Source organism: Coregonus lavaretus, assembly GCF_964263955.1.
Source record: "Coregonus lavaretus genome assembly, chromosome: 15".
Taxonomy (NCBI): Eukaryota; Metazoa; Chordata; class Actinopteri; order Salmoniformes; family Salmonidae; genus Coregonus; species Coregonus lavaretus.
Window position 1 is genome coordinate 43,135,556 of NC_140002.1, and position 26,240 is coordinate 43,161,795.

The 26,240-nt window shown below is 41.7% G+C and overlaps 1 protein-coding gene across 1 annotated transcript in view; it reads right to left on the minus strand.

Moving 5' to 3' along the window:
* The window catches only part of LOC311142410 (phosphorylase b kinase regulatory subunit alpha, skeletal muscle isoform-like), a gene marked incomplete at both ends in the record, with an annotated part of 33,991 nt that extends 12,700 nt beyond the window's left edge, over positions 1-21,291 (minus strand). Inside the window, 17 exons of the mRNA XM_084178058.1 lie at positions 510-588; positions 693-837; positions 934-1,043; positions 1,244-1,378; positions 1,684-1,762; positions 7,532-7,639; positions 7,738-7,833; positions 7,935-8,057; positions 8,197-8,250; positions 8,542-8,688; positions 8,823-8,921; positions 9,324-9,404; positions 9,531-9,613; positions 19,095-19,263; positions 19,578-19,625; positions 19,990-20,148; positions 21,214-21,291. Of these exons, the coding sequence (XP_084034184.1) occupies positions 510-588; positions 693-837; positions 934-1,043; positions 1,244-1,378; positions 1,684-1,762; positions 7,532-7,639; positions 7,738-7,833; positions 7,935-8,057; positions 8,197-8,250; positions 8,542-8,688; positions 8,823-8,921; positions 9,324-9,404; positions 9,531-9,613; positions 19,095-19,263; positions 19,578-19,625; positions 19,990-20,148; positions 21,214-21,291 (1,793 nt within the window). The remainder of the gene's footprint in view (positions 1-509; positions 589-692; positions 838-933; positions 1,044-1,243; positions 1,379-1,683; positions 1,763-7,531; positions 7,640-7,737; positions 7,834-7,934; positions 8,058-8,196; positions 8,251-8,541; positions 8,689-8,822; positions 8,922-9,323; positions 9,405-9,530; positions 9,614-19,094; positions 19,264-19,577; positions 19,626-19,989; positions 20,149-21,213) is intronic.
* Between the last annotated feature and the right edge of the window lie 4,949 nt (positions 21,292-26,240).

Sequence of the window (26,240 nt, forward strand, 5' to 3'; positions counted from 1 at the left end):
GAAATGTGCAGACTGACTCAACTTAGATTGCTTCAATACAGCTTTTTGCTACCATTCACACTTTATAAACTATAAAGCTTGTTGTATCCCCATTCATTTCAATGGCGGAATAAAGGCTTCAACATTCTAAACTGAAATCACTGCCACAGAACTATCAGAATGTTCAAACTAAAACATTTTCAGAGCTTAAGTACTCACTCTAGCCTACTATACTAGCCCACTATAACCCACTATAATAACTCCACACCTACCAACCACCCCAAAATAACGCACTATAACTTACACATAGCCTATGAAAACTACCATTAGTAGTACTACCATTACTACTGCCGTCACTACCACTACCACTACTACTATTTCACAACCATAAATACCTAAAAAAAAGACAAGCAAGCGGAAGGAAATGTCCTTTTCTGGTTTCGACACTGATATTGATAATTCTAATAGGCCAGTCAATGGAACTCAATCCTATTATCTAATTAGCCATTCTTCTATGAGGAACAGCTCACCTTGCTCCTCCATAGTAACCATCTTGTAGTTTTCTCAGAACGGCTAATACTGCAGGGTCCAGCTCTTTATGGTCATCAGCTGCAATAGAGTTCCAGAGAGTAGATTGTCAGGAGTACGTTACGTATACTATTTGATTAGGCTGCAGAGTCATGATGGGGCGCTGGTCAGGTCAAGTGACGTACTGAGCATATTGGATGAGATAGGGAAGGAGACAGTGGGACAGCCAGTAATCCTCCAGCGGGAAGCCAGGTAGGACAGGTCATTACGCAGCATCTCCAATATCATGTGGTTGTCCAATGCCAAGTAGAATTCCTGATGGTCAATGAACTGAACATAACAAGAGAGACAGGGAGATGTCAGTGCTGTGTGTAATCAATAGCTGGTAGCTAACACACAACATATTCTGACAGGGCATTATCTCACCTGAGGGGTGAAGGAGAAGACGGTGTCACGGATGATGTAGAACTTAGATGTCCCCAGAGTGCCAATGCGTCTGTATGGTCTCCCAGTGAGGCCTAGTCTCTGGTTGCGACCTGCATGGCCAACAAGGTGAAGAGTTACTCGGACAATCATGGCATACATTATATTTCTAAACCTGCCTTACACATCACATAAATGGGCTCTTAAAGGCAAGGGGTCAAATTAACATAATAAACAACAAAAGCTATTAGCACAAGCATAAGGCTGTATCTTTATCCTTTTCATGTATCTCTAGGTGCAGTGTTCAGTTCACCTAGCCTTGCATAGATGTGGCTCAACACCCTGGAGGGTTGGACTCTGATAGGATGGATGTCCTCCAAGGTCTCAGCATCTATCCCCTGTTTCATCAACAGATGTTTGATGTGGTCCGTCTCAGCTAGGATGGACACTGAAAGCAAATCAGACAAGAAAGAACACTTCAATTTTGTCTAGTTTGGAGGAGCCTCAAGAGCTTAATGAAGGAGTCTCTAGTGTATGCTATAAGTAATTCAAAACAATTAACTGCTAGAGAATTAATTATTTGAACCAGGTTTATGAGACTCAATTAGGCACAATCTCTTCTAAATTGCACATTTTGTACTGCAATTTATTACACAGTCATCTACTGCACACATTATGACTACAAATATGTGTATTCTCCTGCTGAGGTCAATATCTTCTCTTCTTCCAGACTGCCTGGTGAAACCATCTTACCTTGAACCACAACATCAGGTTTGGATACAGTGGAAAACCGTCTGTTCAGAGGATCAATCTCTCCTGGGGCTAAAAAGCCCTACAAAGGACAAGGAAATCATTTAGAGTATTTACAGTCAGTTTCAGTTGTATAAATTGATCAGAAATAACAAAATGCTCTCCCTTCTGGCTACTGGGATAAAATCCATAGTGTGGTTTCAAAATGTACAGTGCCGTCAGAAAGTATTCAGACCACTTATCTTTTTCTATATTTTGTTACGTTACAGCGTTATTCTAAAATAGATTAAAAAATGAATAATCCTCAGCAATCTACACACAATACCAAATAATGACAAAGCAAAAACAGGTTTTTAGAATTTTTGCAAATGTATTAATAATAAAAGACAGAAATACCTTATTTACATAAGTATTCAGACCCTTTCCTATGAGACTCGAAATTGAGATCAGTTACATCCTGTTTCCATTGATCATCCTTGAGATGTTTCTACAACTTGATTGGAGTCCACCTGTGGTAAATTTTATTGATTGGGCATGATTTGGAAAGGCACACACCTGTCTATATAAGGTCCCACAGTTGACAGTGCATGTCAGAGCAAAAACCAAGTCATGAGGTCGAAGGAATTGTCCGTAGAGCTCAGAGACAGGATTGTGTCGAGACAGAGATCTGGGGAAGGGTACCAAAACATTTCTGCAGCATTGAAGGTCCCCAAGAACAGAGTGACCTCCATCATTCTTAAATGGAAGAAGTTTGGAACCACCAAGACTCTTCCTAGAGCTGGCCGCCCGGCCAAACTGAGCAACCGGGGGAGAAGGGCCTTGGTCAGGGAGGTGACCAAGAACCCGATGGTCTCTGACAGAAATCTAGAGTTCCTCTGTGGAGATGGGAGAACCTTCCAGAAGGACAACCGTCTCTGCAACACTCCACCAATTAGGGCTTTATGGTAGAGTGGCCAGACGGAAGCCACTCCTCAGTAAAAGGCACATGACAGCCCGCTTGGAGTTTGCCAAAAGGCACTTAAAGACTCTCAGACCATGAGAAATAAGATTCTCTGGTCTGATGAAACCAAGATTGAACTCTTTGGCCTGAATGCCAAGTGTCACATCTGGAGGAAACCTGGCACCATCCCTACGGTGAAGCATGGTGGTGGCAGCGTCATGCTGTGGGGATGTTTTTCAGTGGCAGGGAGTGGGTGACTAGTCAGGATCGAGGCAATGATGAACGGAGCAAAGTACAGAGAGATCCTTGATGAAAACCTGCTCCAGAGCGCTCAGGACCTCAGACTGGGGCGAAGGTTCACCTTCCAACAGGACAACGACCCTAAGCACACAGCCAAGACAACACATGAGTGGCTTCAGGACAAGTCTCTGAATGTCCTTGAGTGGCCCAGCCAGAGCCCAGACTTGAACCCGATCTAACATCTCTGGAGAGACCTAAAAATAGCTGTGCAGCAACACTCCCCATCCAACCTGACAGAGCTTGAGAGGATCTGCAGAGAAGAATGGGAGAAACACCCCAAATACAGGTGTGCCAAGCTTGTAGCGTCATACTCAAGAAGACTCAAGGCTGTAATCGCTGCAAAAGGCGCTTCAACAAAGTACTGAGTAAAGGGTCTGAATACTTATGTAAATGTGATATTTAAGTTTTTTATTTGTAATGAATTAGCAAAAATGTCTAAAAACCTGTTTTTGCTTTGTCATAATGGGGTATTGTGTGTAGATTGATGAAGGAAAAAACTATTAAATCAATTTTAGAATAAGGCTGTAACCTAACAAAATGTGGAAAAAGTCAAGGGGTCTGAATACTTTCCGAAGGCACTCTATATGGCAAGGTAAGCGAGCCTGGATAAAATTAACAAACTTGCAAAGAGGGAAAGACGTAGGAGGACTGTTCCAAACTTTAAATTGTATTTCCAAGCATTTCACCCCATCCTAAATTGTTTTAGACATGATTATTCCGCCCCCTGGCTGAGTATAGAGAGAAATATGGTGTTTCCTATTGCCCTGGAAGATGTGGTCTTCACTGATATATCCCTGGGGCAAAGTTACAAAATTCATATAAATGTTCTATGCTTTGCATCTATTATGTGACTTAACGATGATAGCACCTTGAATATCTCAATCAATCAGAGACGATTACTGCTGGCAGGCAGCACTGCCGCAAAAAAGATGTTGGCTCCTAGATGTCAATCACTTCACTCTCTTCCAATTCGCCAGTGGATACAGTTACTATTAGAAGTTGTAACATTATAATTATCAACAGCGAGAATGAATGGTGCTAGTCAAGGAACAATTGAGGCCTGGACAAATATACTTGACTCTGTAAAGAATAATCTCAACTAAAGCCCAATACATACAAATAAACAACCCATAAAGGTGAACACATACACACAAACAATATATAAACTCAGCAAAAAAAAGAAACGTCCCTTCTTCAGGACCCTGTCTTTCAAAGATAATTTGTAAAAATCCAAATAACTTCACAGATCTTCATTTTAAAGGGTTTAAACACGGTTTCCCATGTTTGTTCAATGAACCATAAACAATTAATGAACATGCACCTGTGGAACGGTCGTTAAGACACTAACAGCTTACAGACGGTAGGCAATTAAGGTCACAGTTATGAAAACTTTGGACAGGTACAGGATAGCAACAACAACTGCCCGAGTTACACCAGTAACGCACAATCCCTCCATCAGTGCTCAGACTGTCCCCAATAGGCTGAGAGAGGCTGGACTGAGGGCTTGTTGGCCTGTTGTAAGGCAGGTCCTCACCAGACATCACCGGCAACAACGTCGCCTATGGGCACAAACCCACCGTTGCTGGACCAGACAGGACTGGCAAAAAGTGCTCTTCACTGACGAATCGCGGTTTTGTCTCACCAGAGGTGATGGTCGGATTCGCGTTTATCATCGAAGGAATGAGTTTTACACTGAGGCCTGTACTCTGGAGCGGGATCGATTTGGAGGTGGAGGGTCCGTCATGGTCTGGGGCGGTGTGTCACAGCATCATCGGACTGAGCTTGTTGTCATTGCAGGCAATCTCAACGCTGTGCGTTACAGGGAAGACATCCTCCTCCCTCATGTGGTACCCTTCCTGCAGGCTCATCCTGACATGACCCTCCAGCATGACAATGCCACCAGTCATCCTGCTCGTTCTGTGCGTGATTTCCTGCAAGACAGGAATGTCAGTGTTCTGCCATGGCCAGCGAAGAGGCCAGATCTCAATCCCATTGAGCACATCTGCGACCTGTTGGATCAGAGGGTGAGGGCTAGGGCCATTCCCCCCAGAAATGTCCGGGAATTTGCAGGTGCCTTGGTGGAAGAGTGGGGTAACATCTCACAGCAAGAACTGGCAAATCTGGTGCAGTCCATGTGGAGGAGATGCACTGCAGTACTTAATGCAGCTGGTGGCCACCCCTTTGTTCAGGGACACATTATACAATTTCACATGTCTGTGGAACTTGTTCAGTTTATGTCTCAGTTGTTGAATCTTGTTATGTTCATACAAATATTTACACATGTTAAGTTTGCTGAAAATAAACGCAGTTGACAGTGAGAGGACGTTTCTTTTTTTGCTGAGTTTATATACACTGAGGGTACAAAACGTTAAGAACACCTGCTCTTTCCATGACATAGACTGACCAGGTGAATCCAGGTGAAAGCTATGATCCCTTGTTGATGTCACTTGTTAAATCCACTTCAACCAGTGGGGAAAAAAAGTATTTAGTCAGCCACCAATTGTGCAAGTTCTCCCACTTAAAAAGATGAGAGAGGCCTGTAATTTTCATCATAGGTACACGTCAACTATGACAGACAAAATGAGAAAGAAAATCCAGAAAATCACATTGTAGGATTTGTAATGAATTTATTTGCAAATTATGGTAGAAAATAAGTATTTGGTCAATAACAAAAGTTTCTCAATACTTTGTTATATACCCTTTGTTGGCAATGACATGTTTTCTGTAAGTCTTCACAAGGTTTTCACACACTGTTGCTGGTATTTTGGCCCATTCCTCCATGCAGATCTCCTCTAGAGCAGTGATGTTTTGGGGCTGTCGCTGGGCAACACGGACTTTCAACTCCCTCCAAAGATTTTCTGTGGGGTTGAGATCTGGAGACTGGCTAGGCCACTCCAGGACCTTGAAATGCTTCTTACGAAGCCACTCCTTCGTTGCCCGGGCGGTGTGTTTGGGAACATTGTCATGCTGAAAGACCCAGCCACATTTCATCTTCAATGCCCTTGCTGATGGAAGGAGGTTTTCACTCAAAATCTCACGATACATGGCCCCATTCATTCTTTCCTTTACACGGATCAGTCGTCCTGGTCCCTTTGCAGAAAAACAGCCCCAAAGCATGATGTTTTCACCCCCATGCTTCACAGTAGGTATGGTGTTCTTTGGATGCAACTCAGCATTCTTTGTCCTCCAAACACGCCGAGTTGAGTTTTTACCAAAAAGTTATATTTTGGTTTCATCTGACCATATGACATTCTCCCAATCCTCTTCTGGATCATCCAAATGCACTCTAGCAAACTTCAGACGGGCCTGGACATGTACTGGCTTAAGCAGGGGGACACGTCTGGCACTGCAGGATTTGAGTCCCTGGCGGCGTAGTGTGTTACTGATGGAAGGCTTTGTTACTTTGGTCCCAGCTCTCTGCAGGTCATTCACTAGGTCCCCCCGTGTGGTTCTGGGATTTTTGCTCACCGTTCTTGTGATCATTTTGACCCCACGGGGTGAGATCTTGCGTGGAGCCCCAGATCGAGGGAGATTATCAGTGGTCTTGTATGTCTTCCATTTCCTAATAATTGCTCCCACAGTTGATTTCTTCAAACCAAGCTGCTTACCTATTGCAGATTCAGTCTTCCCAGCCTGGTGCATGTCTACAATTTTGTTTCTGGTGTCCTTTGACAGCTCTTTGGTCTTGGCCATAGTGGAGTTTGGAGTGTGACTGTTTGAGGTTGTGGACAGGTGTCTTTTATACTGATAACAAGTTCAAACAGGTGCCATTAATACAGGTAACGAGTGGAGGACAGAGGAGCCTCTTAAAGAAGAAGTTACAGGTCTGTGAGAGCCAGAAATCTTGCTTGTTTGTAGGTGACCAAATACTTATTTTCCACCATAATTTGCAAATAAATTCATTAAAAATCCTACAATGTGATTTTCTTGAAAAAAAAATCTCAATTTGTCTGTCATAGTTGACGTGTACCTATGATGAAAATTACAGGCCTCTCTCATCTTTTTAAGTGGGAGAACTTGCACAATTGGTGGCTGACTAAATACTTTTTTCCCCACTGTAGATGAAGGGGAGGAGACAGGTTAAATAATGCTTTTTAAGCCTTGAGACAATTGAGACATGGATTGTGTATCTGTGCCATTCACCCTCTGACTGACGAGCAACCCTAATAATGTTGATTGATCATAGTAGTTACTGAAATTGCATTTAGATTTCAATGAGCTCTACATTGTGTTGGGGTACTGTTAACACCTCATCCATCAAGGAGAAATAATGATCAATTTTCAAGAATAATGAACATCTTGCCCCTGTGTAGTGTAATAAAAGAAAGAAGGGCCACACTTTATTTGGATAGTCCAGATTTTCCATCTATAGATGCTCTACAGATGGACATACTATCAACAAACTATCTGTTGATAAGCAACTGCTTGCCAAGGTTACAGTTAGGGTTAGGTTTAGAATCAGGGTTAGGGTAAGGGTTAAGGTTAGGGCTAGGGTTGGGGTAAGGGTTAAGTTTAATGTTAGGATAAGGGTTAAAGTTAGTCTGTAGATAGTCTGTAGAGATGGACTATCCAAACAAAATGTTACCGAAAGCATTGAATAAATGAACTTACATCAGCCAGCAGGTTTCCCAGTATGTACAGAGACTGTCCCCACATCAGAGGTAACTTGCCCATGGGAACTCTCTCTACAGAATGGGGATTCACATACTCCTCGTCTACCTGTTTAAAACAACACACACAGTGCTAATTTGACCTGCTGTATATTCTATGTGGAATCTATTATTATGATAATGAATTAAGATGAGTGTGGCCCTCACCTTGTCTGCAGGGACACTATAGAGCTCAGGCACCAGGCTAAGGCCATCCTTCTGTTTGATCATAATAGCCTCCAGAGCGTCTCTGTATTCTTGCACCTGATGATACAGGACAAACTCTTGATGGATGAATGGATGCGGTCTCAGAATGGTGCCAATAACCTGCTGGCCATTATATGTCCACATCCCCCCTGACTGACCTGCTCAGGGCTGTTGATGAAGACCCCATCCAGAATGAGGTAAGTCCAGAAAAGTGGCCACTCACATTCAATATTCTCAAAGAGCTTCAGCTCAGATGACTCATAATATATGCGACTGGGGTCCTGGAGGAATATGTAAACAATATATCAAAATACACAAAGGAATCCGTTCATCAGTTGGGGGTGGGAGAAGGCTGTGAGGGTAGATATTTTGGCCAGTCAAAAAGAGAGACAAAACATAAATATTAAATATCATTTTCACCTCTTTGGGGGTTTTGTGTCCATCTCTGAGGAACCTGCAGCATCCATATCTCCCCTAAGAGGAAAGATAGAGAGACACCTAGTGACACATCAACCATATGGGCTGTGCTTTCATGCTACAGTCATCATTACAGTGGTCTGCTCTAACAGACAGAGAATGTCGGCGTACTGCACTGACTGGCCCTATCATTACCTTCCTATTCCAATACACCACACGTTTCATATACAGTACTCTCCTCGACAGTTAATACTAGACTATTAAAAGGCTAATATATAACACAAACTGTTCAATAGATAAACTCCAAACAAGGACAGCACTAAACGTAATGGTAGAGGACAACCTCACCTGCAACTTGGAAATGATTTCCTCCTTGGTCATATTAACGATGTCAATGTCTTCCACAGCGAACGCTGGGTACGAGATAATGGACAGAACCCCAGCATCCACCTCTTTGGATGTGGAAGCTCTTGGTAACATGGAACTAAGGATAGACTGACCGTATAAAGGGAGAGAGAAAAGGGGGGAGGGAGAGAGTTATTTATTCTTCAAAGACTTGAGAAAGTGAGAGAAAACATGTTGCTGGGAGCTTGGGCTCCTGTCCTCTCTATGGTCATTATAAGCCTTACCGTGCAACGCTGAATATCATCAGCTAATGCATGGACTACAGATTCATGACCCCCCTTGGCTCCAAACAAATTGAGCCCATCCAGGGCCTCAAGTGCAGCCTACAGACACACATAGGAAAATAGATGGCTGTGGTCAATATCACTTTGTTAGCGCGCACACATTACTATGATTCTGAAATTATACCCATGGGTATCACCCACAGTAAAGGTCACATGTATTGCTAGTTGATGAAAGAAAGGAGGGAAGGTCATACATAATTGGCTGAGTGTTATTGGTGTCTGTGATTTGTGCCTACTCAATACTATCAACCGTGTTCCATAAGTATAATTCCAAAAAGTCAACAGATATTGATATACAGTACATATTCCGGAGACACTTGAAACCCTACCTCTTTAAGGAATACCTGGAATAGTATAAAAGTAATCCTTCTACCCCCTGGATAAGAGCGTCTGCTAATGACGTAAATGTAAATGTATATATTGCGTAAAGGGACAACTTACTTTTGCCATGCCGATTGAGCTGACGTTGATCTCAGGAATCCCCTGGTTTGTCTTGTCCCCACGTTCCCACATTCCAAAATCCTGAGAAAATCAAGACAAATCAAACTGAAGAACAACTGGTTCATACTTCTAGGTCAAAGACACGTGACTACTGTAGCACTCAGCAAATGCACTGATCATCAACATCATGTCAAAAAGATAACTTACTGCCACTTTATATGCGGCCTCAATGTAGAACATAAGATTCTGGATGATGTCCACCTCATCCCGAGTGTAGACGATGTGAAGGCCTGCCAATGACAGCAGACATGATTCAAAAATACTTTAAGGAATAGATTTTTACATATCTTTTTATGTTTTTCTTCAGTTCATATAATATCATAAAAAAATATGCATTAAGGTCTCCGTAATAGAATATACTTGTCAAAAACAAATGAAATTAATAAATGCATTTCTATAGCTTCCAAAATCATTTCATATGTTACGTCCTGCAAATGTACTTGTGTTTGTTTGTGTGCAATTCATATGATATGTTCCGAATTCCAATTCATACAATATGTTATGAATTTGTAAGTGCTTATCCCGGACTGCATCTATTAAGGTTGCAGCAATACTGGAGGGGAGGAGATGGTACACCAAAGGAGCAGTCGGTATATAAGAGAGGTGGACTTGTACCCCCCAAAATTTTTTTCCAGAGGGCTATTTGATCCCCACCCCTCCAATAATTTTCATTCCAATGAAAGCACCTGTGATGCGAACACATCCTCACTTGAACATTTGAACATTGCCCCTTATTTAAATTGTATTGGTGAGTATTTATTTATATGTACTGCATATTGTATTCCAGGTTCCTGCAGTGCCTTCAGAAAGTTTTCACAACCCTTGACGTTTTCCACGTTTTGTTGTGTTACAAAGTGGGATTAAAATTGATTTAATTGTCATTTTCGGTCAATGATCTACACCAAATACTCTGTAATGTCAAAGTGGAAGATAAATTCTAACATTTATTTTTAAAAATATGAAAAATAAAAAACTGATACAGTGCGGGAAAAAAATATTTGATCCCCTGCTGATTTTGTACGTTTGCCCACTGACAAAGAAATTATCAGTCTATAATTTTAATGGTAGGTTTATTTGAACAGTGAGAGACAGAATAACAACAACAAAATCCAGAAAAACACATGTCAAAAATGTTATAAATTGATTTGCATTTTAATGAGGGAAATAAGTATTTGACCCCCTCTCAATCAGAAAGATTTCTGGCTCCCAGGTGTCTTTTATACAGGTAACGAGCTGAGATTAGGAGCACACTCTTAAAGGGAGTGCTCCTAATCTCAGTTTGTTACCTGTATAAAAGACATCTGTCCACAGAAGCAATCAATCAATCAGATTCCAAACTCTCCACCATGGCCAAGACCAAAGAGCTCTCCAAGGATGTCAGGGACAAGATTGTAGACCTACACAAGGCTGGAATGGGCTACAAGACCATCGCCAAGCAGCTTGGTGAGAAGGTGACAACAGTTGGTGCGATTATTCGCAAATGGAAGAAACACAAAAGGACTGTCAATCTCCCTCGGCCTGGGGCTCCATGCAAGATCTCACCTTGTGGAGTTGCAATGATCATGAGAATGGTGAGGAATCAGCCCAGAACTACACGGGAGGATCTTGTCAATGATCTCAAGGCAGCTGGGACCATAGTCACCAAGAAAACAATTGGTAACACACTACGCCGTGAAGGACTGAAATCCTGCAGCACCCGCAAGGTCCCCCTGCTCAAGAAAGGACATATACAGGGCCGTCTGAAGTTTGCCAATGAACATCTGAATGATTCAGAGGAGAACTGGGTGAAAGTGTTGTGGTCAGATGAGACCAAAATCGAGCACTTTGGCATCAACTCAACTCGCCGTGTTTGGAGGACGAGGAATGCTGCCTATGACCCCAAGAACACCATCCCCACCGTCAAACGTGGAGGTGGAAACATTATGCTTTGGGGGTGTTTTTCTGCTAAGGGGACAGGACAACTTCACCGCATCAAAGGGACGATGGACGGGGCCATGTACCGTCAAATCTTGGGTGAGAACCTCCTTCCCTCAGCCAGGGCATTGAAAATGGGTCGTGGATGGGTATTCCAGCATGACAATGACCCAAAACACACGGCCAAGGCAACAAAGGAGTGGCTCAAGAAGAAGCACATTAAGGTCCTGGAGTGGCCTAGCCAGTCTCCAGACCTTAATCCAATAGAAAATCTGTGGAGGGAGCTGAAGGTTCGAGTTGCCAAACATCAGCCTCGAAACCTTAATGACTTGGAGAAGATCTGCAAAGAGGAGTGGAACAAAATCCCTCCTGAGATGTGTGCAAACCTGGTGGCCAACTACAAGAAACGGCTGACCTCTGTGATTGCCAACAAGGGTTTTGCCACCAAGTACTAAGTCATGTTTTGCAGAGGGGTCAAATACTTATTTCCCTCATTAAAATGCAAATTAATTCATAAAAATTTTTACATGCGTTTTTCTGGATTTTTTTGTTGTTATTCTGTCTCTCACTGTTCAAATAGACCTACCATTAAAATTATAGACTGATCATGTCTTTGTCAGTGGGCAAACGTACAAAATCAGCAGGGGATCAAATACTTTTTCCCCCACTGTATCTTGATTAGATAGGTATTCACCCCCTGATACCCCCCTACATGTTAGAAACGCCTAACAGCTGTGAGTATTTTTGGGTAAGTCTCTAAGAGCTTTGCATACCTGGATTGTACAATATTTGCCCATTATTCTTTTTTAAATTATTCAAGCCCTGTCAGTGTTCCTCAGTGATGTGTTGTGTTGGAACATACATTTTTTATTGAGGACAAAAAGTTAATTTCTTTGCCAAATTTTGTGCAGTATTACATAAGTGCCTTGTTGCAGATAGGATGCATGTTTTGGAATATTTGTATTCTATACAGGCTTCCTTCTTTTCACTCTGTCCTTTAGGTTAGTATTGTGGAGTAACTAGAAGGTTGTTGATCCATCCTCAGTTTTCTCATATCACAACCATTAAACTTTGTAACTGTTTTAAAATCACCATTGGCCTTGGTGAAATCCCTGAGCAGCTTCCTTCCTCTCTGGCAACTGAGTTAGGAAGGACCAATAGCGTCATCTCTCAGAGTCTCTATGCTGCCATCTACTGACATGTCATCTCTCAGAGCAGTCATCCCTCAGGGTCTCTATGCTGCCATCTACTGATATGTCATCTCTCAGAGTAGTCATCCCTCAGGGTCTCTATGCTGCCATCTACTGATATGTCATCTCTCAGAGCAGTCATCCCTCAGGGTCTCTATGCTGCCATCTACTGATATGTCATCTCTCAGAGCAGTCATCCCTCAGGGTCTCTATGCTGCCATCTACTGATATGTCATCTCTCAGAGTAGTCATCCCTCAGGGTCTCTATGCTGCCATCTACTGATATGTCATCTCTCAGAGCAGTCATCCCTCAGGGTCTCTATGCTGCCATCTACTGATATGTCATCTCTCAGAGCAGTCATCCCTCAGGGTCTCTATGCTGCCATCTACTGATATGTCATCTCTCAGAGCAGTCATCCCTCAGGGTCTCTATGCTGCCATCTACTGATATGTCATCTCTCAGAGTAGTCATCCCTCAGGGTCTCTATGCTGCCATCTACTGATATGTCATCTCTCAGAGCAGTCATCCCTCAGGGTCTCTATGCTGCCATCTACTGACATGTCATCTCTCAGAGTAGTCATCCCTCAGGGTCTCTATGCTGCCATCTACTGATATGTCATCTCTCAGAGCAGTCATCCCTCAGGGTCTCTATGCTGCCATCTACTGATATGTCATCTCTCAGAGCAGTCATCCCTCAGGGTCTCTATGCTGCCATCTACTGATATGTCATCTCTCAGAGCAGTCATCCCTCAGGGTCTCTATGCTGCCATCTACTGATATGTCATCTCTCAGAGCAGTCATCCCTCAGGGTCTCTATGCTGCCATCTACTGATATGTCATCTCTCAGGAAAAGTGGGGGTTTCGAAAGGAGTGGGCTTTCAAAAGGAACCATATAAAATACTACCAACCTCAAGAGACATCTGAAAGTGTATCATCCCAATATATATGCTCAGGTAATAACAGATTGATAATGATACTTAGCTTGCTGCAACCTATCAGACCACTACTTATGACAGAACTTTGATTACAATAGCTATAATACAGTGGGGAAGAAAAGTATTTAGTCAGCCACCAATTGTGCAAGTTCTCCCACTTAAAAAGATGAGAGAGGCCTGTAATTTGCATCATAGGTACACGTCAACAATGACAGACAAATTGAGGAAAATCTTTTTTTATGAATTTATTTGCAAATTATGGTGGAAAATAAGTATTTGGTCACCTACAAACAAGCAAGATTTATGGCTCTCACAGACCTGTAACTTCTTCTTTAAGAGGCTCCTCTGTCCTCCACTCGTTACCTGTATTAATGGCACCTGTTTGAACTTGTTATCAGTATAAAAGACACCTGTCCACAACCTCAAACAGTCACACTCCAAACTCCACTATGGCCAAGATCAAAGAGCCGTCAAAGGACACCAGAAACAAAATTGTAGACCTGCACCAGGCTGGGAAGACTGAATCTGCAATAGGTAAGCAGCTTGGTTTGAAGAAATCAACTGTGGGAGCAATTATTAGGAAATGGAAGACATACAAGACCACTGATAATCTCCCTCGATCTGGGGCTCCACGCAAGATCTCACCCCGTGGGGTCAAAATGATCACAAGAACGGTGAGCAAAAATCCCAGAACCACACGGGGGGACCTAGTGAATGACCTGCAGAGAGCTGGGACCAAAGTAACAAAGCCTACCATCAGTAACACACTACGCCGCCAGGGACTCAAATCCTGCAGTGCCAGACGTGTCCCCCTGCTTAAGCCAGTACATGTCCAGGCCCGTCTGAAGTTTGCTAGAGTGCATTTGGATGATCCAGAAGAGGATTGGGAGAATGTCATATGGTCAGATGAAACCAAAATAGAACTTTTTGGTAAAAACTCAACTCGTCGTGTTTGGAGGACAAAGAATGCTGAGTTGCATCCAAAGAACACCATACCTACTGTGAAGCATGGGGGTGGAAACATCATGCTTTGGGGCTGTTTTTCTGCAAAGGGACCAGGACGACTGATCCGTGTAAAGGAAAGAATGAATGGGGCCATGTATCGTGAGATTTTGAGTGAAAACCTCCTTCCATCAGCAAGGGCATTGAAGATGAAACGTGGCTGGGTCTTTCAGCATGACAATGATCCCAAACACACCGCCCGGGCAACGAAGGAGTGGCTTCGTAAGAAGCATTTCAAGGTCCTGGAGTGACCTAGCCAGTCTCCAGATCTCAACCCCATAGAACATCTTTGGAGGGAGTTTAAAGTCCGTGTTGCCCAGCGACAGCCCCAAAACATCACTGCTCTAGAGGAGATCTGCATGGAGGAATGGGCCAAAATACCAGCAACAGTGTGTGAAAACCTTGTGAAGATTTACAGAAAATGTTTGACCTGTGTCATTGCCAACAAAGGGTATATAACAAAGTATTGAGAAACTTTTGTTATTGACCAAATACTTATTTTCCACCATAATTTGCAAATAAATTCATTAAAAATACTACAATGTGATTTTCTGGAAAAAAAATTCTCATTTTGTCTGTCATAGTTGACGTGTACCTATGATGAAGATTACAGGCCTCTCCCATCTTTTTAAGTGGGAGAACTTGCACAATTGGTGGCTGACTAAATACTTTTTTTCCCCACTGTATGTCAAGAGGACCATTTAATCTCATTTTGCTACCTTTCGACTTGGCTGTGAGTTAAATGTTTAATTGGTTGCATTAGTGCGAGCTGAACATTCATTACATGGTCACATTTCTTGGCTGCTAAAACCATGATTTGGTCAAACAGTAAACTGCATTATCATCATGAGTCCTGTAATGAAAGTGTCTGCCCAGCCCCTGGGCCTGTAGGGGCCTGTTTCCCTGGGGCCTGCTGCTGTAATGAGCGAGCGACTTGATAGCACTCCAGGAGAGAGAAAAAGGCTTCTGATTCTAGAACATTTCAAAATCCAATTGAGCTCAACAGCAACTATTTTACAACTGGGATTTGATATATGGCTTTTAGATAGGAATTGCGCAATTGCGCATCAGCCACTGCAAGAGCTTATAGAGTAGCAGGCTACAACTGCATCGTTTTAGGACATTACATTTACTGTTAGATTAATACATGACTACTAGCAGTGGGTATTATATTTAGTGTTAGAGATCTAGCTAATGTGCTTTGAGGTTTCACTGAATCAGCCCCAAAATAAATTTGCCGATGTTGTTAGTGCACAAAAAGATGCAGACAAATAGAGCCCTACTTTAACAGTCAAATATAACAACAATACCCTACTGTCAACCCACAATTCATGACAATCACTGGATTAGGTTGCACATCAAAATATCTTGAATCATGCATTCTTGCTTGGACATGTCAGATGAATAAACTTATTTCATGAATAGCCTACCATTTCAGCAGTCTACCGCACAGTCTAAAGCACTGTGAATGACTTTATAAGGTGATTAAAAAAAGTATTATATTGCTTGATGCTGCTGAAAAAGATTTGTGACCAAATCATGGGCTGGTGCCACCAACTGAAAGAGTTAGTGGCACCAGTGCCACCAGGAGAAAATGTTAGTCTGGAGCCCTGTCAAGGGGTTAGATGTTTTATCTGCTACAGAGTAATGTGTTATTCTGCCAATTTGGCTGTTGGGAAGAGAATCATGTGATACGTTGTGATTTATGTTTACTATAGGTTAATGAGGCAATTAAAATGTAATGTGACTAACATGTGACTAAAATGAAAGGGCATTTCGTTGACTAAAATGGCCCACTGTTTTCAAAATGTTGACAATAACTACTCAAATGACAAAAATGTGACTAAGACAAAAAAAAAATGAGTTCCAAAATTAACACTGGAATGTCGACCAACAGAGCATCTTTGAATAGCCCTCTTCAGTATTTGATCCCCTGCTGATTTTGTATGTTTGCCCACTGACAAAGACATGATCAGTCTATAATTTTAATGGTAGGTTTATTTGAACAGTGAGAGACAGAATAACAACAACAAAATCCAGAAAAACGCATGTCAAAAATGTTATAAATTAATTTGCATTTTAATGAGGGAAATAAGTATTTGACCCCTCTGCAAAACATGACTTAGTACTTAGTGGCAAAACCCTTGTTGGCAATCACAGAGGTCAGACGTTTCTTGTAGTTGGCCACCAGGTTTGCACACATCTCAGGAGGGATTTTGTTCCACTCCTCTTTGCAGATCTTCTCCAAGTCATTAAGGTTTTGAGGCTGACGTTTGGCAACTCGAACCTTTAGCTCCCTCCACAGATTTTCTATGGTATTAAGGTCTGGAGACTGGCTAGGCCACTCCAGGACCTTAATGTGCTTCTTCTTGAGCCACTCCTTTGTTGCCTTGGCCGTGTGTTTTGGGTCATTGTCATGCTGGAATACCCATCCACGACCCATTTTCAATGCCCTGGCTGAGGGAAGGAGGTTCTCACCCAAGATTTGACGGTACATGGCCCCGTCCATCGTCCCTTTGATGCAGTGAAGTTGTCCTATCCCCTTAGCAGAAACCCCCCCCCAAAGCATAATGTTTCCACCTCCATGTTTGACGGTGGGGATGGTGTTCTTGGGGTCATAGGCAGCATTCCTCCTCCTCCAAACACGGCGAGTTGAGTTGATGCCAAAGAGCTCGATTTTGGTCTCATCTGACCACAACACTTTCACCCAGTTCTCCTCTGAATCATTCAGATGTTCATTGGCAAACTTCAGACGGGCCTGTATATGTGCTTTCTTGAGCAGGGGGACCTTACGGGCGCTGCAGGATTTCAGTCCTTCACGACGTAGTGTGTTACCAATTGTTTTCTTGGTGACTATGGTTCCAGCTGCCTTGAGATCATTGACAAGATCCTCCCGTGTAGTTCTGGGCTGATTCCTCACCATTCTCATGATCATTGCAACTCCATGAGGTGAGATCTTGCATGGAGCCCCAGGCCGAGGGAGATTGACAGTTATTTTGTGTTTCTTCCATTTGTACAGTGTTTCTCACTGTATACACCTAAAAAAATAAACAACTGTTTTTTATATTTTAATCTTCTGTGCTGTATATTAAAGTGTAATATTGGGATGTAAACTTAAACACATTTAACTCAATATCTGACATGAGACAGGTGCCTTCTTCAATTTGAACCAAAACCATATGTGAGGTGTATACTTTTGATACCATGAAGATTTGTAAGACTTCCCAAAAACACCCTGTATGACCCTGTTTTAGCCCATTGTGACACAGGGGCTGAACACTATTTGTCAGTTGACACTATTTGGCATGACAGGAACCTGCCACATTTTCAATATCTTTGGGTGCAAGCCAGGGGAGAATGACTGCCCCCTCTGTTGAAGCCACAGAAGTTCAAGGCCGACTGCGGTACTGCAGGCATTGTTAGCAAAAATGGTAATCTTGGTGGTCAATTCTATTTTTCCTGTGTTTTGTATCATATTATACAACAGCTGAAGAAACAAACACTTTAAAAGTGTGAAAATGTTATAATGTGATATGTAATAGTTGCTGGTTGAAAATTCTATCTACACAGGACTTTCGCATCAGCAGGTTTTGCATGGGTGGAATTTTGGCTTGCCAGGTGACATCACCAGGTGGCATAAGTTAATACACCAATAACAAAGAGAGTTCGAAACTTCTCTGTCAATAACAGCTCATTTCCAGGTTACATATCCCTCCTATTAGGCCCCTCTTGTAACGACTTCCTCCGAAGCTGCCTCCTCTCCTTGTTTGTGCAGGCTTCGGCGTTCGTCATCACCGGCCTTCTAGCCACTGCCGCATCACATCTCATCATTCCATTTGTTTTGTCTGGTCTATTACACACACCTGGTTCATATCCCCTCATTAGTATGTGTATAAGTGTTCCCTCTGCCCCCTTGTCCTTGTGGGTGATTGTTTAATGTGAGGTGAGTGTACCTCGGTTGAGCTCCATGTATTTTGTATTGCCGGGGTATATTTTCCCCGTGTGCCTGTTTTGTTCCAGTGCGGTGTTTTGCGGACTGGACTGGTTGACGCTATTCTGCGTAAGGCTGTATTACAGAATAAACTCTGTATTCTGTGATTTACCCTCCTGTGCCTGACTCCTTCAAATCACCCTTTTTTTTGGGGTCATTTAGCAGATGCTCTTATCCAGAGCGACTTACAGTTAGTGATTGCATACATTTTTTTTCTCCATACTGGCCCCCCGTGGGAAACGAACCCACAACCCTGGCGTTGCAAGCGCCATGCTCTACCAACTGAGCTACACGGGGGCCCATCACACCTCTATGCTGGTGGATTGATCCACATTGTGGTTAATGCACTGCTTTGGTGCCCTTCCCCTCCCCACTCAGACCACTCCCAGACAGTCATGCAAAATTACTGCTTGAATTATATTTTGGGGCTAAAAGCTGTTTTTGGTTCTTTTTGACCATTTTAATGGAAAACTATTATTACAGTAAGGTACTTAATTGTTACCCAGAAATAATGTGATATTGAAATGGCTGCATTGGGCCTTTAAAATGCAGAAAATGCATTTTCAAGTTTATATATTTTTCTGGGGAAAGACCCCCAGACCCCACGCCAAAATGTGTCTACCCCATTGTTCAAATCATGACTACGCCACTGGGGCACACAGTGGAGTATGGGTTTACCTGATGCAGTCATCTGGGCCAGGAAGAGCAGGAATATGGAAGTGGCATCCACCTGCAGGTGACCCCACTCATCGTCTCCCACCACTGTGGCAGTTGTCTGGGAGTTATACTTGGCATGCAGGCAGTCAGATTTGTTCTTGCTGTATTTAAACTTCTCCACTTTGTCAATCTGAGAAAAATGGAACAACCACAAACACCAGGACTTAAGACCATCTTTGAGGTCAATAAAAAGGAAATGGTCAACTGCAGTTTGTAGGCTAATCCTAAAAGAGAAGCCACAGGTCATATTCTGTCATCTGTATACAGCATGTTGATCTACTAACATGTCATCTTAAGAGTTTATTTCAAACAGTGACCTTTCCTTTGAATTCCTTTGCTTGATGATAAATTAAACCACCACCACAGCATGCACGCTGAAGTGTGATTAAACTATTTCCATGGCCCACATTACAACTGTGAATGGCACAATCCTTGCCAGCATACCTGCCTCATCATACACTGCAGCAGGCTCCTCATGAGTTTAACTACATTCTGTGGAGAGATAGAGAGAGAAATAGTCAGCACCCAATCTCAACCATGACCTTCAACCTCCCCCATCTGCCAGCAGAATCAGAGTAACCTGAAACCCGTTCCCAGCGTAATGGCCTGCCCCCTGGCATTTCCATGTGGGAACACACACACACACACTCATATCAACACACACACACTGACCTACCATGGGCAGGACCAAGTTAGGTCTATTTACAGCTGCTACACTCCTATGCCCAGGACAGCCGTGAAGATAATTATAGGGGTTACTGTCAGCCAGGTATTACAAAATATATACTTATTTGTTACTCCCATTCAAAAACAATACTGGTTTGAGACAGACAGGTAACTGGAAGGGCCCACCCACCTGTTCCAGCTCGTAGGCCTTGGCCTTGTCCTCATCTCGGTCAGCGTTCTTGCGGTAGGCCAGGCTGAGGGCCCACACAGACAGGATGCCGTAGACATTGTCCCGGACCCAAGCATGGGGGGTATCTGGGTCCCCTGGGAGAAGCCCCGTCACCGGATCCTGATCATAAGAGGAACATAACATCACATTCAGTATCATTGGACATATACAGCTGGTGATTACATACATACATGCTGTGTACATACGCACACTAAACATAAATGTTTACACACAATATCACCCATTTGCAAGCATTCACATGCAATTATAATCATAATAATAATCGAAATAATAATGATTATTGACATTTTATTTCTTCCTATGATTTCAATAGATTTTAAATCAAAATCCACGATCATTTACACACAATCAGCCAGTCATAGTGAATGAATTGTAACCACCGTTTATTTTGACTGATGTGGCAAATTATCAATTGCTCCAACAGGCAAGCAGTGCAGTTTAAAATACAAATGATCTTAAATCAAATTGCAAATTGTTATTTCAGTTTCTGTCTGGTAGTAAGTAGGCCTAGCTGGGCCTCAGATTTTCCTAGTATGGATTTGTTTTTCAGATCAGTGTAAAACCGCAATAAAAATTCATTTTGGAGTAGAAAGTCCTTTTAAAAGATCCCCAGAACTGAGCCTCTCAGTCCTTCTACATACAAATTATCGGACCCCCTAAGCAAGGGGACTGGAATTGGTCAAACTCACAGTTTAATACATTTACAAAATCCTCTTTCTCTAAAAGCATGTTGGTGATGACTTTTTTACATGAAAGGGGAGGGAGGTTAACTTGACCCCAGACAATCGATCTGAGATCGACTTAAAGGCAACTCTACTCAAAGACAATCTTAAAAATAAAAATAAATTGTCCACTGTTGATACAGTCCCAAGATGTTTTGCATGTCAGCAGTCAAGTTTTCAAAATATTAGATAATCGACCACATCATCAATATCTTGAAAACTTGACTGCTGACATGCAAAATATTTTGGGACTGTATCAACAGTGGACTAATGAAAAATAATACCAAAATATAGTTTTTGAGTGGAGTTTCCCTTTAAGTGTCAGTCATGGGATTCTTTTTTTTGCTTTACATGAGCTGAACGCATGTAAATGAGTAGGCTACTACACACACAGCATGTCAAGGGAAACATATTGTCATGAATAGCCCCACAGTGCACTCACCTGGTGACGTAGTATCGTTTTCGTAACCATCCGCGCATAATTGTCGAGTTTCACCCCAGAGTTACTACGGCTCCTCATGATGTTGCTTGTTTTGCATGAATTTCAGCCCTCAAACCTCGCTGACATTCTCTCTAATACAGCTTGTTATATAGTTGCAACATTGGATGAGAACATGAGAGGGAAGCAAATGTCAGAGTCTAGGAGGGTGCGTTCTGCTCACGGTATCTGTTACACTGCCCATGGCTGCTCTCAGACTAGTTGGTCTGTATTTTCTGTGTGCAGTAGGCCTAGTTGACTAGAATCTTCAAAATAACAATGTAACAATGTCATTAGATGGAGTTGTCATAAACAATAACATAATGTTAAAACAGTGCCTTCGGAAAGTATTCAGACCCCTTAACTTTTCCACATTTTGTTTTACGTTACAGCCTTATTTTTTTATTTATATCCTCATCAATCTACACACAATACCCCATAATGACAAAGCAAAAAGAGGTTCAGTTTTGTTTCGTAATTTAATAAAATTAAGTATTCAGACCCTTTACTCAGTACTTTGTTGAAACACCTTTGGCAGCGATTACAGCTTCGAGTCTTCTTGATTATGACACTACAAGCTTGGCACACCTGTATTTGGGGAGTTTCTCCCATTCTTCTCTGCAGATCCTCTCAAGCTTTGCCAGGTTGGATGGGGAGCGTTGCTGCACAGCTATTTTCAGGTCTTTCCAGAGACGTTCGATCGGGTTCAAGTCCGGGCTCTAGCTGGGCCACTCAAGGACATTCAGAGACTTGTCCCGAAGCCACTCCTGCGTTGTCTTGGCTGTGTGCTTAGGGTTGTTGTCCTGTTGGAAGGTGAACCTTCACCCCAGTCTGAGGTCCTGAGTGCTCTGGAGCAGGTTTTCATCAAGGATCTCTCTGTACTTTGTTCCGTTAATCTTTTCCTCGATCCTGACTAGTCTCCCAGTCCCTGCCGCTGAAAAACATCCCCCACAGCATAATGATGCCACCACAATGCTTCATTGTAGGGATGGTGCCAGGTTTCCTCCAGACTTGACACTTGGCATTCAGGCCAAAGAGTTCAATCTTGGTTTCATCATACCAGAGAATCTTTTTTCTCATGGTCTGAGAGTCTTTAGGTGCCTTTTGGCAAACTCCAAGCGGGCTGTCATGTGCCTTTTACTGATGAGTGGCTTCCGTCTGGCCACTACCATAAAGCCCTGATTGGTGGAGTGCTGCAGAGATGGTTGTCCTTCTGGAAGGTTCTCCCATCTCCACAGTGGAACTCTTGAGCTCTTTCAGAGGCCCTTCTCCCCCGATTGCTCAGTTTGGCCTGGCGCCAGCTCTAGGAAGAGTCTTGGTGGTTCCAAACTTCTTCCATTTAAGAATGATGGAGGCCTTCTTGGTGACCTTCAATGCTGCAGAAATGTTTTGGTACCCCTCCCCAGATCTCTGTCTCGACACAATCCTGTCTTGGAACTTCGACCTCATGGCTTGGTTTTTGCTCTGACATGCACTGTCAACTGTGGGACCTTATATAGACAGGTGTGTGCCTTTCCAAATAATGTCCAATCAATTGAATTTACCACAGGTGGACTCCAATCAAGTTGTGGAAACATCTCAAGGATGATCAATGGAAACAGGATGCACCTGAGCTCAATTTCGAGTCGCATAGCAAAGGGTCTGAATACTTATGTAAATAAGGTATTTCTGTTTTTCATTTTAAATACATTTGCTAAAATTTCTAGAAACCCATTTTCGCTTTGTCATTATGGGGTATTGTGTGTAGACTGCTGAAGATTTGTATTTATTTAATCAATTTTAGAATAAGGCTGCAACGTAACAAAATGTGGAAAGAGTCAAGGGGTCTGAATACTTTCCGAAGGCACTGTATAAAGTTATTAAAGTTAAGTTATAAAGTTTTGAAGTTAGATATATAAAAATAAAGCTATAAACACATGAATAAACAAGAAGATCCAAATTATTTTTGCAGCTTTTAGTTTGTCTTCTCTTGTTAAACAAGGCACAGTACATTGTCTTCTCTTGTTAAACAAGGCACAGTACATTGTCTTCTCTTGTTAAACAAGGCACAGTACATTGTCTTCTCTTGTTAAACAAGGCACAGTACATTGTCTTCTCTTGTTAAACAAGGCACAGTACATTGTCTTCTCTTGTTAAACAAGACACAGTACATTGTCTTCTCTTGTTAAACAAGGCACAGTACATTGTCTTCTCTTCTTAAACAAGGCACAGTACTGTCTTCTCTTGTTAAACAAGGCACAGTACATTGTCTTATCTTGTTAAACAAGACACAGTACATTGTCTTCTCTTGTTAAACAAGGCACATTACATTGTCTTCTCTTGTTAAACAAGGCACAGTACATTGTCTTCTCTTGTTAAACAAGGCACAGTACATTGTCTTCTCTTGTTAAACAAGGCACAGTACATTGTCTTCTCTTGTTAAACAAGGCACAATACATTTTCCTCTTTACATTACCCTCTTATGCAAATATTTCACCATTGCTTTAATTTGTGAGCAAATCTTTGGTGTGCCATTTTTTTTCAAATACATCTGACATTTTGCCTCTTGATAACATAATTTCTTGATAACACCCTTCTGAATACTTATGTAAATAAGGTATTTCTGTTTTTCATTTTAAATACATTTGCTAAAATTTCTAGAAACCCGTTTTCGCTTTGTCATTATGGGGTATTGTGTGTAGACTGCTGAAGATTTGTATTTATTTAATCAATTTTAGAATAAGGCTGCAACGTAACAAAATGTGGAAAGAGTCAAGGGGTCTGAATACTTTCCGAAGGCACTGTATAAAGTTATTAAAGTTAAGTTATAAAGTTTTGAAGTTAGATATATAAAAATAAAGCTATAAACACATGAATAAACAAGAAGATCCAAATTATTTTTGCAGCTTTTAGTTTGTCTTCTCTTGTTAAACAAGGCACAGTACATTGTCTTCTCTTGTTAAACAATGCACAGTACATTGTCTTCTCTTGTTAAACAAGGCACAGTACATTGTCTTCTCTTGTTAAACAAGGCACAGTACATTGTCTTCTCTTGTTAAACAAGGCACAGTACATTGTCTTCTCTTGTTAAACAAGGCACAATACATTTTCCTCTTTACATTACCCTCTTATGCAAATATTTCACCATTGCTTTAATTTGTGAGCAAATCTTTGGTGTGCATTTTTTTTCAAATACATCTGACATTTTGCCTCTTGATAACATAATTTCTTGATAACACCCTTCTTTTCAGTTAACATTGCATACTAAATATTTCAAGTAAACTCTGTTGTATAGGATGCTATTATACTGTACATGGAGGACATTTACGCAATGTTGACTGGTGATCATTGTTTCAAGCTCTTGGGATGTAGTATTATACAGTACATACAAATAAATTGTAACTTAAAGTGCTTTTGAAGTACATGTGAGTTGACTATACCCAAAATTGAGAAAACCATTCCTCTAATTGAAAAATGTTTAATCCCTGGCCTACATTTAAAAAAAAACAGTTTGCACTCTGATAAGCTTCACCATGTCTTTGAAGTTTCCTGACAGGGTTGTTAAATTGACTGTATGAAGGCATTAGTAAATCTTTGATTGGGGAGGAGAAATCTCTGGCTCCTCCATTTCTAAGGATAGCTAATGTAAAATCAAATCAGATCAAATTGTATTCGTCAAATGCCCCGAATACAACAGGTGTTGACCTTACAGTGAAATGCTTATCTACAAGCCCTTAACCAACAATGCAGTTTTAAGAAAGAATACCTAAATAAAATAAGAAATAAAAGTAACAAATAATTATAAGCCAGGAAAGCCAGGTAAACCAGGTAAGCCAGATTAGCCAGGTTAGCCAGGTTAGCTGCAGATTTGGGTGGAGCACTCAAAACGGTACCTAATCGCCCCATGAACCTACACAGAAGGGTCATGTGGGCTCTCCGTTCAAGGAGCTTGGTACCCTGCTGGAGGCTCAGCAGTGAATCAACGCTTCCTGTGGGACTAGCACACACCTGCCATACAGAGTACACATCAACAACGTTCAGCATTACAGTTACACTACTGGTTAAAGATGGCTAAAAACACTAGAATATTGCAAATAAAATGGTAAAATAATAACCAAAAGTGTTTTACCTGATGCATAAGAACCAGAGCCACCAGACACACTCCTTGCATTGCTTTGCTGTTTTGACCGTGCATGTTGAGATGTATCCTGGAGTAAATTAGTTGAGCTGAGGGATGGCAGGTACCTGGGTGTCTGTTTCTTTCTTGTGTAGCAAATGTTCTTTTGGAGAACGCTTATATACCATCTCGCTTTCTCTTTCTCTCTTTCCCTCACACACGTGCCATCCCACATGATGAAAAAATACAGCTTACTACAATACTTACTATAGAATTATGTAGTAAATGGTAGTATGCTGTAGAATACTATTCTACACACTGTAGTATCCCTGTAAAGTGTAGTACTTACTATAGAATGTTTTAGCATACTGTAGAATACTGTAGTAAATATTAATGTAATGTCCGCAAAAACACTACAGTCTGCAAAAACACTACACATTTTTTTTACTATAGTAATTACTACAGTAATGTCCACAAAAACACTATAGTAAATACTACAGATGTATTTTCTGATTAACGTCTATGTGTTGATTTTCTTATCCTGGTCTTTGATTTGGAATTAGTAGGTTATGATTGAAATGCACAGCATTCTTCCCATTACGTTGAAGTAGATAATTGGAAGTCACTTAAAACTGGCACATGTCCAAGATATGACAGCATGCAAGATACAAAATTAGGTGTGGATTACACATAAAACTGAGATTGATGTCTGCCCTCTATGGATGATCTTTGGTCAGTTCTTTGCTCTGTATGCAAACTTAGCACATCCCATGGTCAGTACTTCGAAATGGTTCTCTCTCCAACTATTATTAACAAACCTAGCGATCTCGCTCTCTTCTATTTTAGTATTGATTTGGTTTCACTGTAAATGTCTTCATTTTCACTGTAAATCTAT